The sequence below is a fragment of the Triticum aestivum genome, chromosome 3B, assembly GCF_018294505.1.
Source record: "Triticum aestivum cultivar Chinese Spring chromosome 3B, IWGSC CS RefSeq v2.1, whole genome shotgun sequence".
Lineage (NCBI taxonomy): Eukaryota > Viridiplantae > Streptophyta > Magnoliopsida > Poales > Poaceae > Triticum > Triticum aestivum.
In genome coordinates, this window is record NC_057801.1 from 268,520,464 (window position 1) to 268,533,419 (window position 12,956).

Consider the following 12,956-nt stretch of genomic DNA (forward strand, 5'->3'; position numbering starts at 1 on the left):
TTAACCGAGGATCCGCACGTGGTCGTCACCAAGAAGGCAAAGCCTTCGAAGGGCAGGGCGGGCTTCCGAACAAGGGAGACCTCGGTTACCCGATCTGAGGAGACCCATGCCTCTTCCACCCATGAGGACGACGTGGAGGAGGATAGAGGGGAAGAGAATCCTTCCCTTAAGGGGAAGAGGGCAGCGTCCGAGGGCACCGAGGAAGAAGCGCGGCCGAAAGGCCTAAAAAGGCCGCGTGAGAGTAGTCATAAATTGGTGGGCCATTAGTGTGTTTAACGAGATTGTTATAAGGACGGAAATTCTAAATATACTAAACCTAGCCAGGTTTGATTTACCAGTTTTTTTGACTTTTTTCTATGAGTAAAACTTGGGCCAATGGGAGGATGCCACGCCAATTAGTGGGGGACACAGGCATGTGCATCTCCTGGGGCATCTAGCAATTTTCCAGCGATTTTGTTTCTTGTCAACCGGCCGTTCTGTCGGGCGGTGTCCCTGGTGGCTGGTTTTTTTTTTTCTCTTTTATAATTGGATGTGTTGCCTTGGACCTCTCTACCTCTCTCTCGAATACTCCACCGCCCACTGCCCGCCGCTTATCCCCGCCGCCCGCCGCTTTGCCACCGCCCTAGCCCCCCAGCGCATCGCCCTATAAGAAGGGTCCCGGCCGCCGAATCACCACGAGGGGTCGTTCCGGGGAGGAGCTGCGTGCGGCAACTGGAAGAGCGGCGGCACACGCAGTGCGGGGGAGGCGGAGATGACCACAGCCGGTGCGCGGGGTAGATTTGGCCGGCCTCTTCCAGTTTTCCGTCCGCTCAGATGCGACCGTGATGTGCTTCTTCATCACCGCCATCATCCTCTGCTGAGCCGAGCCGTCAGAAGTAGAGAGTCAAGCGGCTGGAGAGAGCGTTGCTGGAGAGGCAGACACATCAAATCTGATGCTGCCCGCAGCTTTGTCTATGCTGTTATGAAGGTTAACCCCGTTGTGCTTGATTCTTGAATCCTTCTTGATCTTGATGTTGTTATCAATATGCATCTATTGAGTTGAACATGAGTACCGGGTCACTTCAACGGGACATGATCAAAATTGTGTTGTGTTTTCTTCTTCTTTCTGAAATAGACCAGCCTTGTGGCTGAAGAAAATCTGTAGAAGAAACTCCCCTCTGTTAATTAGAGATAATCTAATGTTCTAAAAGGCGATTTTTTCTGTTCCCTCAACCTTCTAGCTAAGTTTAAGTAGATTCTACAACGGACATAGGCAGAACAAACTGCATCTTTAATGTTTTCTTGATTTTTGGACATAGGTAGAGGTAGGAGGATATCGCCATATTGATTGTGCTCCAGCATGCCAAAATCAGAGAGAGCTATTAGTAATCACTTGCACCATAGCTTTACAAAGAACAAAAGGCATTGAGAAAAACTCTCTAGAGTTGTAATATTGTCCGATTTGATTTGAAAATATACCATAACGTGTACAGACTAAACTGAGATCCATACCTTTGCCTAGATCAGCTTGGCCCTGAAGAAGTTATTTGAGGATGGCGTGGTTAAGCATGAAGATCTGTTCATCACCTTTAAGCTATGGTCAGGCTTGATTTGTCATATTCAGTTTCATGTAACGCACAAGATAGATATGCTTCCCTCTTCTCACAAATATTCTGAATTTTGCAGGTTCTGTGCACCTAAAGATGTGCCAGAGGCAATTGTCGCCACCCTTAAAGAGCTTTTACAGCACCTTCTGTGTGATCTTGTCCGACCACCTCCTCCTGTACTATCTCCTCAATCGTGGTGATACTATATTTTGCTTGCTTTTCTTTTGGTGATACCATTCATCTTCTTGCAGCTTCTCTAATGGATTAAATTGTTCTTTCAGACTTATAGTAGGAATATTTTGATAGTTGTGAATCGATTTCAAAGACTTCCCCTCCTCAATAACAAGCACATGATGGGAATTTACAAAGGAGCAGAATTTGGTGAGCTGGTCGTGTGTATAGCTGTGTTTGTCTCCCCATCCAAGATTTGTTTGAAATACTTTGCATAGTCATCATAAGACAACACCCTATCACTACTAGGGAAAACCCTAGCAGTAGCGCTGGTTTTGTGCTCACTAGTAGCGCTGGTAGGCGCGCTACTAATAAGGCGCTACAGCTATTGCTTAGCAGTAATGCGTGCCCGCACGCGCTACTACTAGGACAAATAGCTGAAGCGTTTGTTCACTCACACGCTACTGCTAATGTAACTACTGGCAGCGTGTTTTCTTTCCATCGCTACTAGTATTCTTTTTTTAGTGTATTTATGCGCCATCGTACAAATATTGGTACAATACTAGTTATGAGGTTTACATCATTATGTCCAAAACAGTGTGTCAAATGAAGGTGGATTAGGTTCAAGTGGAGGCAATATGTGATGCATGTCAAAAGTATACTACTAATCCAAACTTGATCTAGTTTGGACTAGTAGTACTTTCGATGTGTACCACATGTTGCAGCAGGAGTCATTGCCACCAACAGTATTTATTTAATCATCACTAACACTAGCTAATAATAATCATCATAGTCATTACCACCAACACTAACTTATTTTATCAAACAATAGTAATAGTGTAGCACATCATCATCCTCAAACTCATTTCTAGCTAGCTAATCACTCCTGCTGCTCTCTCTTAGATAAAATAACATAAAACATGTATAGCTCTCCTCCTTGATCAAGTTGGATCATGCAGATGAACCTATCTCCTAATCGTGGGTAGCGCATCTGCTTGCTGCCCCTAGTACTTCTTTGCGCTCCCCCATCACATATTTGGTCCAGTCTTGCACTATTAAGCATCCGTCGCTAATCTTGAATGCACTAAAGTAATCTGTAGGATATCTTGGTCGTAAGCTAATAATACTCATGGTACCTTTAGTCTCGATCCCATAAGGCACAACATTCATCGGGAGTCCCTGTTGAAGAACATCGTATGGTAATTTACTTAGCAATGAAGTTTAGCTTCAAAAATAATGTATAGAAAAGATGCACTGAGGATAAATAGTAAAAATCTTATCATCCTTCCTAAATAGATGTGACCGTAGTTCATTACGAACACTATTGGTCACACGTTTTCAGTACTAACATTTTTAAATGCAGGAAGAAAATTTGTCTTGACAGTATCAAGATCCGCAAGCCATGAAACATAATGACTGAGCTCCTCGCAGTTGAGTTCAGCCCCGGCACAGTATACGGTCATGTTTGCTTGCACCGAAATAAGCTGACAATACAAATTAGTTGTCAACTATTTTTGAATAAACAATACCAAATACATAAATATGGTTGAGAAACTTACATAATGGTATAACTGGAGGTGTCTGCACATCAACCCAGATGTCGGTATTACCTTCAATATCATCTTCCGGACGAATATCAAAGGTGATAACCATATCAGGCTCAAATGTATAAGTCTTGCATATTGCTCGTCATGTTTTGCATCCAAAATAGGTGTAGTCATCTGAATTGTGTAATTTTACGTTGAAAATATAACCATGCTCGTCTTTAAGTAAATTTTTTTTTCCTCCATAATACGACTGAAACCTATCTTATCCAATACAAAAACTCTTGCATGGCAGGGGATACGCTAGTAGAATAGTAAAAAAAGACTCTAGTAGAATAGTAAAAAAAGACTTGGCATGCTTAATGTCATGCTTAAATTATAAGTTGAAGTAAATGAAGCAAATGTCATGCTTAATTACGAAAAAAGACTCGTCGTTGTGACTTACTGTATCCACTTCGAAGTTTGTCCAGCTTGATGCTGAAGCGCCTATCATCATCTAGAAAGATTTCGTCGCACAGGCCGTGCTCGTCTGCAGTATTTGCAAATACCGACACTACTAGAAAAACTCCTACTAATGGCGCACCTAATTTGGCCATTAATGGCGCATCAGTGGTGCGCCATTACTAGCACGCCATTAGTAATTTTTACTAATGGCGCACCACTGGTGCGCCATTAGTATCTGGTAGTATAGGCCAGGGTGCGCCATTAATATGCCTCCCAGGGGCCATGTATACCCAGGTGCTTTGGCATACTAATGGCGCACTACAACGGGATGCGCCATCAGTAATCGCGGCATACTAATGGCGCACTATCCAGTGATGCGCCATCAGTATGCTTTGTCATACTAATGGCGCACTGTCATGTGATGCGCCATTAGTATGAATATTAGGTTTTTTTTATTTTTTATTTTCTGTTTTTTGCACAGGTTACAAAATGTATAATTTGACAAAATATAGACAGCACATATACAAAAGATTCATCGAATACAATAGAAGATTAGTCTTTGAATATAATTCATTATATTAGTCTCCGAATTAAAAAGACCGAACAAAGATAGAACATTATATTATAAGTCTCGAGACCGCGAGTAGCGAGTTTGTCTTCACATTACAAGTCGATATCAATCATCTAAACTACCATCACATAGAAAAGAGCTGCGGTCATCACGATGAGCATCATCACGATGAAACTCGTCTTCATCCGGTTCCTCCAATGCTCCCTCCCTTCTCCCGCTAGATAGCGGGCGTATCTAGATTCGGCCTCGGCCCTAGTGGTGTACCCTTTGTAACTGTTACCGCTGAATCGGTGAACCTGTCTCCGACACTCCTCCCAGTCATCGTAGACTCCGGGAATCTTACCCTTGTACACAACATACGTCAGCATCGCTATGCACTAGCCAAACGAAACGTTAGTACCAATTCACAGACAATACATAAGCAATATATAAGTATGCAACAGAACGATCGGAAGAGAAAAGCAAGACATTAATAGCATTGATTACATCTAAGTTGAACGACTCTCGAAACCAAAGAGACATACTACAAGTTCATTAAAGTTTAGTTACAACATGAGCCAATCGATGTTTCAGAACTAGACACAGCATCACTGCTTTCGACTCGACTCAAAGGACCGGAGCATGGATGAAGCCGCCGTCTATCGTGGGAGTCATGAAATAACGGTCGTTGTCAGCCTGCATTTGTAGCATTGTGTCGATGTCACTGTTGGATGGTTGATTGTTGAGGTAGAACTGCCCCGAGGTACGAAGGACATCTTGATGGATGATTTTCGCAAACTCCGACTAGATGCGAAAGAATTCCTGTCGGAGGTCCGCGTCCTGGATTGCCGACACGCTCTTTGCCCAATCTTTGAGTTTACTCGGTAGCAGAAGTTGATGATGGTCCCGTACGATCGCCCGCATGTGATGGATGGCGTAGTAGGCACCCTTCTGACCGCCAGGCGGCTGCTTGACGCAGCAGAATATTGTATTGTGGGAGAACACATGCTTGCCGTACTTACGAATAGGCTTGGTGAAGGTGCCTCCAGATTTGGCGTAGCCGGGGAGAACATCATCAAGAACCTTTTTGACATTTGTGTAGTCTACGTTCGACTGACGGTCCGGGTCGAAATACGTGGCCATGGAATATTTGGGGCTTAGGAGGATGAGCGTGCAACGTGTGTCACTGCAGAAAACACAGAATGTTAAAAGAAAAACGATCAAAATGTAAGAATTCATATGTTACGGGCCGGTTGAGGGGAGGACTTACTCGGGAAAGTAAGGCACGAGGAAGTTATCCTTATCTTGGTTTGCCAGAATGACGCCTTCGAGGTAAGAACTCGCGACTTGCCGGTCCTCAGCGCTGCCCAAGATCTTGGCACGCATGTAGAAGGGGTTGACTATCACGATGTCCGGGGTCTTGTCGCGAATGATCCGCATCTCCATACTCAGCGAAAATAGCCGAACGAAGGTGTAGTGCAGCGGATGAAGGTTCAACATAGCGTGGATGTCATCAAAACGCAGGACGATCGTACGCCCGATGGAGTTATCCACAAAGCCCTTGCCCTCTGGCACCTTGGCCACGAAAACCGGGTATGCCACATCCTTCTCTCTGAGACGCCGCTTCTCCAAAGAAAGAACACTGTCATGCAGACTCCGCATAGCACCGGTTGCAGCATTGAGCATATTTGTCGGTAGCATCGCCCTACCAGCCACATGCACCCTCCTCGAGATATCCTGCGGTGAAGGTGGCCCGTCCTGAGCACGGATCGTACTCGGTGCCGGCTGGCTCGCATCCTTCTTAGTCTTTCTTTTGCATGCCTTCTTCTTCTCCTGTAATGGGACCGAGTTCTGCTCACAGAACGCCTTCTTGAGTGTGTTGGGGCTGATAATATTTCGCACCTCGCCTATCTGAGGCTCGATGAAGTCGGCAGCTGGAGGCGTCTCCTGAGAGCTGAACGCCAGACGGCGCCTGTTGTAACTTGGCTTCTCCGTGGTACCAGCTAGATCCCACACGTTTTTTGTTGGGTTTGGTTCTTGAGGAGGCCCCATGAAGTCGCCATCGTACCCATGATCGGCAAAGTACTGATCGACGTTGCCAAATGTATCATCGTCGTCGTCGTCGTCGTTCTGATCTTGTGCCATATGCATGTTTGGATCCAGTGGCATAGGGATGTCCGGCATCGTTGCGGCGGACTTGCCATGGGGCCGACTTGGCGCCGACATGACTGGCGGTGTTGTCTTTGGGGTGGTGTCCCCCGCCCCCAAACGAATCTGGCTCTTCTGCCAAAGCAGGTGCCAGCTCAGGCAGGCGCTGAGGGTCATCACGTCATCATCGTCGGCCCTGACGGGTCGAATCGGAGGTAACAAGTTGTCGCAGCCTGGCAGCACCCGAACCAGTTGAACCCTAAATAAGTTGGGTGGCATCTGGGTACCGTGGAACAAGGGGTTGCCCGGTTGAACGATTTTGCCCTTGGCGATATCGACCAACTCGTTGTTCACGAAATGGAGGAGAGTGCACGGAACGTCGGCGGCGCCCTGCGAAAACATGTAGGGCGTCAGGGATGCCCAGTCAAAGGTAAGGAGATAAAGTCATCGGTCGAGAAAGGCTTAATTAGTTACCGTGATGATGGTGTCGAGCTCGGCTAATGTCGACGCACCGCCAACGGCGGGCGTGCAGTTGTCGGAGGGGCCGCTTGCGGCAGAGGTGCCGGCCGGCGTACACCCGGGTGCATTAAGCTCCCATGCCGGCGTCGGAGACACCAATGCCGCCTCCGCCGGAGGCACCAATGGCCCCGCCATCGCACTATGCGAGTTGCTGGCCGTGAAGCTAGGAATTGGGGGCGGCCCCTGTTGGCCGTCCGCAATCCACGCACTCAACCCCGAGATCAAGGTAGGCACAATGGCGGTGATCGTCGCTCCGAGTCGTTGTTCCACTTGCTCTTGGACAATCTCCGGAATCCGCGCCACCTGTGCCTTGAGTTCTTGAACCTCTCGCGCCTGGCTTTCCGAGCTGGTCTTTTTCTCCTTCCGCACACCAGCGGTATAGTATGACCCTCATTTTGTCGACAAGCCTTTGCCGGCCACACGACCAGCTGACGTCGGCTTACTGAGCTTATCCTTCTTCTTCATTACATTCAGCGCCCTATTTAGAGTGGTGTCCCAAGGGTTGCTCTTAGTCAACCCCGCGCTACTGCTTTCAGTCGCCTGCGGAAGGAATGTGAACCATTTAGAAATTTGGCTTCATTAATTAGAATGCAACCATATGGAGCTAATTACGCGGGGGTGTATTCCTTACCAGAACAAGCTCAAGCTGCCTGGTCTTCGGATCTATGGTAAGCTCCTTTGTTTTCGGGTCCTTCTTGTACCGGGCCCTGACAAAATTCCTGGTCTGCTTGTCACCGTATTTATCGAAGAGGGGCGGTAGGCCTTGCTCGGCACGGTCCGCCTCCTCCTTGTCTCATATAGGCTCCGCCACTCTGTAACCGCCGGGACCGAGTGTGTGTTCCCCTATGTTCAGCTCCTGCATTTGTTTCCCCCACTCACTTGATTGGGAGTTTGCGGTGCTCGAGCAATTGATCTTGAAGTCGTTGTAGTCATCTTCGGTGATCGAAGGATTTTTCTCCTTGATCTTCTGATAACTCTCACCTTTCTCGATCATTTTCTTCACATTGCTTTTCCAAGTAGACAGGGCCTTGCTCATCTTCGTGAGGGCAGCATTGTTCACTTTATTCCCTTTGAGGCTTGTGTTTGCAAATTCAGCGGGGAACTTGTATCGTTCGTGCAGCTTCGTGAAGAGGAGGTGGCGCAAATTCCCTCGGTCAGGATGCCTCAGGTTCTTGGTGTTGATCGAGGCGGTGCTCCGGACAATGCACCCGAGCTGAAGCGAGTACCCCTTGACTATTCGTTCGGGCGCCGTTGGATTTCCCTTGGAGTCCACTTCAGTAACTTCCTCCTTGAGGGTGAGGAGCACGATCGGGCGCCGGTCCTTCCGTTGCCTCTTCGGTTGGCTGCCATCTGTGCGTGCGCCGCCATCATCAGTGGTGGCATCCTCGGCGGCACCATTAGTGGTGGCATCAGTGGGGTCATCCTCGGCGGCACCATCAGTGGTCTCAGAATCGGTGGGGAAGGCGGCGGCCTCATACAAGTGAGGTTGTTCCTCCATCTCCTGGGACAGCTCCCAGAATGCCTTGCCACCCGAACCCCCGGCCTCATCGTTGTGGGCCATGTTTCTCTCTAAATAGAAACAAAGTTTGGTCAAAAATTTGGTTATTGTCAAGGAACAAGATCATGGTCTCATCATTTAGGAGTTGTCGACACTGAGGCATCCTAAAATCTAAGCTTTTATCATTGAGGGTTTTTCGACGCCGAGGCACCCTAAAAGCCTAAGCTTTCATCATTTCGGTTTTTATCGACACCGAGGCACCCTAAAAGCCATGCATTAGTCACAAGTACGCCGGGGCACTTGATCCTACTTAATTAACTACTACGATACCCCGACCCATGCATTAGTCACAAGTACCCCATATGTCCTATTTTTAGCAAAGTCATGCTAAAATTCATGGAAAATTTCAGCATGACCTTTGCTGAAAATAGGACATATGGAGTACCCGAATTTGCCGGAACGGAAGTTAATCGACATTCCGGCAAACTCAAGGGCCTCTCGGGGTACCTGCAAAATCATTATCTTTCATGCACTCTGCTTCAACACAAATGTGCTCTGCTTCAACACATTGGAAACTGAGTTCTGACTGCTACAAATTCAGTTTTCAGATACCAGCAATCAGGAGCCTACATGATACCATTTTGTTATCCTAGCAAGAACAGCATGAGCCAAACAAGTAAATGGAAAACATGTTTCCTCAACAAGCAAAAAGGGAAAATGCAATTTATGGCACATAGATGTTGATCCACTGACATTCATAAATTTCAGAAGAGAAAACAGCAGGCATTGCCCATGCAGTATTTACTGCTAACCAGGGAGAAGAGGTTCTTATTTTCACTCCCAACAACAAGCAGGAAAACTTCTACATCGATGCACTCGGACGAAGAAAGTGCAGCATACATATAGTTCATAACAGAGTGCACTGTGTGCAGAAACATGAAGCGTACTATCAATCATCCACACATTTTTTGACAAAGATCAATCATCTATATAGTAAGGGATAGCTAAATTCGCACTTTACTAAACAAACTATCCCTCAAGTTATGCTATGAAAACATATTCAGTTTTTGAGACACCAACAATTAAGAACCTATAGACAAGTATTAAGAGAGCAGCTACACTAGGATTAAAGAAATTGACTCCTAACTACTACCCAGTTCAGCGTTGAGACTCCACCAATTAAGGTCCTACATAGTAATAGACCATCTAAAATAGCATTCCACTACTACCCACTACAAGCAGTATGTGCTAAACTAGCATGTCACTACTACAGACTAGATTGGAAACTGGGTCCTAGCAGCTACATATTCAGTTTGCAACATAACCAATCAAGACCCTACAAGGTGCCACTTGTTCATCCTACCAAGAACAGCAGCATCCAGAAAAGCCCCATATTTCATGCACTCTGCTTCTACACAAATGTGCTCTGCTCCTAGCTAGTTTCAGTTCAGATCTGATTACTCTTTGCTCTTATCCTGGTTTAGATCTTGTGGTAATTAAATAAATGTCCGTATATGCAATTGCAGACCAAAACAAAACTACAATTAGCAGCCCCTGTTTTATTGCAAGTAAATTTGCTATCTTATACTCCCTCCTCTCTGGATTAGAGATCCTGCGTGTAAATCTAGGTTGTCTATTTTACCAACATAACAATACATATCACAAAAGTTATACCGTTAGTAGAAAGTACAATAAATCTTCAGCAAGAACCAGTAAGGTCCATATAGGGCTCTGGCTCCAACTATATCATGTTTTATTTAAACACAGTATGTTTCAATTTCTCCTCTATACAAATCTTGAGCAAGGACCAGCATATAGTATATGTCAACGATTCCGCAAGCAAGAACACGAGGCTTACTTGAGATCCAAAGAGTAGCTACCGGACTAGAGATATCGGGAACTAAACTATCAACGAAATCAATCACAGCAACGAAATCAATCACAGCAACAGGAGGCGTAGGGGAGGGAGGGAGGGAGGGAGGGGAGGGGAACCTTTCTTGGGCTGCTGGCGATGGGGATCGCTGCTTCTGCTACGACGACGGAGGCCACACTTCCGCTCCCTGGTTCAGGGCGGCGGGGCGACGGACGGTGGTGTCGGGGCGGCGGGGCGACGGTGGTGTCGGGGCGGCGTCGAGGGCGGCGGGGCGACGGTGGTGTCGGGGCGGCGCTGGGGCGGCGGGGCGACGGTGCCGTCGGGGCGGCGTCGAGGGCGGCGGGGCGACGGTGGTGTCGTGGCGGCGCTGGGGCGGCGGGGCGACGGTGGCGTCGAGGGCGGCGGGGTGACGGTGGTGTCGGGCGGGGCGACGGTGGCGTCGAGGGCGGCGGGGTGATGGTGGTGTCGGGGCGGGGCGATGGTGGCGTCGGGAGAGGAGATCGGGGAAGGGGATCGCGGGCGAGGGCGAGGGAGAGAGAGGGGATCGGTACGAAGTAGGGGCGCACAATACTAATGGCGCACCACCCCTCGGTGCGCCATAAGTACATACATGCTAATGGCGCACCTCACCCTGGTGCGCCATTAGTATTTTATTTTTTTTCTGCTCGAGCCAACAGTTATCTACCACCTGACCTGATACACATCAAGTCTTCTCTACTAGCTCGACTGGTCAACAGCTAGTTCTCACACCAGGAGGTCCTGGGTTCGATTCCCAGGCTCCACAATTTTTTTTATGCATTTAAAATGCCGTTTGATACTTATTTGTGTTTAAATATGTTCAAACTTGTTTAAATCATAACAGTAATATTTTTTTTATAAGACAGTAATATTTTTTTAAAAAATATCATCAAACAGTAATGCCGGCGGCGGCGGTTGAGTAGGGGAGGGGTGCGGGGGGTCGGCGGCGGCGGTTGAGTAGGGGAGGGGTGCGGGGGGTCGGCGGCGGCGGTTGAGTAGGGGAATCGAGAGGGTGCGGGCGGTCGGCGGCGGCGGCCGGTGGACCGGATCTGGCGAGGTGGGATAGCGATCGAGATGGAGGGGGATCGAGATCGAGTGTTCATGAAATTAAAAAATATTCATGATAGTTCAAAAAGTGCCCATGAAATACAATCGAGAAATGAAGTCTACGATTTAAATACAATCGATCTTAGCTAGCTATCTGTTCACAATCTTCTTGCCCTTCTTTTTCGCAAATGGAGTTCTTCTATGGAACGGACGTCCTTTAGGTAGGGTGGTCCTGCTTCTTGTGGTGTATGCTGCTACTTCATCATCGTCGTCATGTTCGATCCTCAGGTAGCCGTACTTGTCGAAGTCTTGCTCATTGGCTACTCCATCCATTCCGATGATCTTCCTTTTGCCTCTCCTCACGACAACACGACTGGGCTTTGGCGGGTCGGTAATGAAGAAGCATTGGTCCACTTGGGAAGCCAGTACCCATGGCTCATTTTTCGCGGTGACGTTTGCGCCCGCGGTCTTGGATTTGGCTTCGGGTATAACCATGATGGTGAAATACCGGTCTTCTTTTATGACGTTCTTGGCCCATCTGACACGGAACATCGGGACCTTCTCTCCAGCGTAGCTCAGCTCCCAGATCTCCTCGATCCTTCCGTAGTATCTGTCCTTGTCGTTACCAGTGTAGGATTCCATCGTTACCCCGGAGTTCTGATAACCATCGCTCTTCATGTCCTTGGCCTCGGTGTAGAATGTGTAGCCGTTGATATCGTACGCCTCATAGGTCATCAGGTTGTGCTCGGCACCCTGTGACAAGGCGAATATGAGTTGTTCTTCCGCGGAAGAATCCTCATGTAAAGGGTACGACAGAAGCTTCTGCTTGAACCAACGCGTGAAACATGAGTTGTGCTCTTTGAGTATATCTCCGTCCGTCCTCTGTTGGCCTCGGTCATTGTACGTCTTCTTAATAAAGGTTTTGTGCTCTACCACCCAAGGATCGACCACGTCTATGTGTTGTAGCGCGACTAGGTTTGCTCTTTCAAAGTCGGCGAGTCGACCCTCGAAGTCGACATGCATTTCGCGGCGACCCTCACGGTGACCCCATCCAGCGAGCCTGCCGAGGTGCCTGTTGACGGGCAGACCAACGGGGTTCTCGATGCCTAGATAATTCGTGCAGTAGGAGATGCACTCTTCGGTCAGAAAGCCCCTGGCTATGTTTTCTTCTGGACGTGACATGTTGCGAACGTATCCTTTGATGACACCATTCATCCTTTCGAACGGCATCATGCTGTGCAGGAACGTCGGCCCGAGTTGGATGATATCCTCCACTATATGGACCAGCAGATGCACCATAACGTCGAAGAATGCGGGCGGGAAGTACATCTCAAGCTCGCATAGTATCACCACGATCTCTTCCTGTAGCCTTCTGAGTTGCCTCACGCCAATCGACTTCCGAGAGATGACGTCGAAGAAGTTGCATAGGCCAAATAGCGTTTCACGGACGTGCACATCCATGATCCCACGGATTGCAACTGGAAGTATCTGCGTCATCAGCACGTGACAGTCGTGAGACTTCATCCCGCTGAACTTCTGCTTCGCTGGGTCTAGGTAT

At 47.9% G+C, this 12,956-nt stretch overlaps 1 protein-coding gene across 4 annotated transcripts; it reads left to right on the forward strand.

The window, feature by feature from the left end:
* The first annotated feature begins 521 nt into the window (after positions 1 to 521).
* LOC123069671 (uncharacterized) lies at positions 522 to 1,954 on the forward strand. Of its 4 annotated transcripts, none has more exons than XM_044492594.1 (4): positions 522 to 967; positions 1,502 to 1,578; positions 1,666 to 1,782; positions 1,868 to 1,954. In XM_044492594.1, coding segments are annotated over exons 1-4 (411 nt in total). In that variant the 5' UTR covers positions 522 to 751; the 3' UTR covers positions 1,869 to 1,954. The 4 variants fall into 4 exon arrangements, 2 of the variants coding, with proteins under 2 accessions (XP_044348529.1, XP_044348528.1); XR_006432698.1 differs by having other exon boundaries at positions 534 to 967; positions 1,507 to 1,578; XM_044492593.1 differs by having other exon boundaries at positions 524 to 967; positions 1,666 to 1,954.
* Positions 1,955 to 12,956: the final 11,002 nt, after the last annotated feature.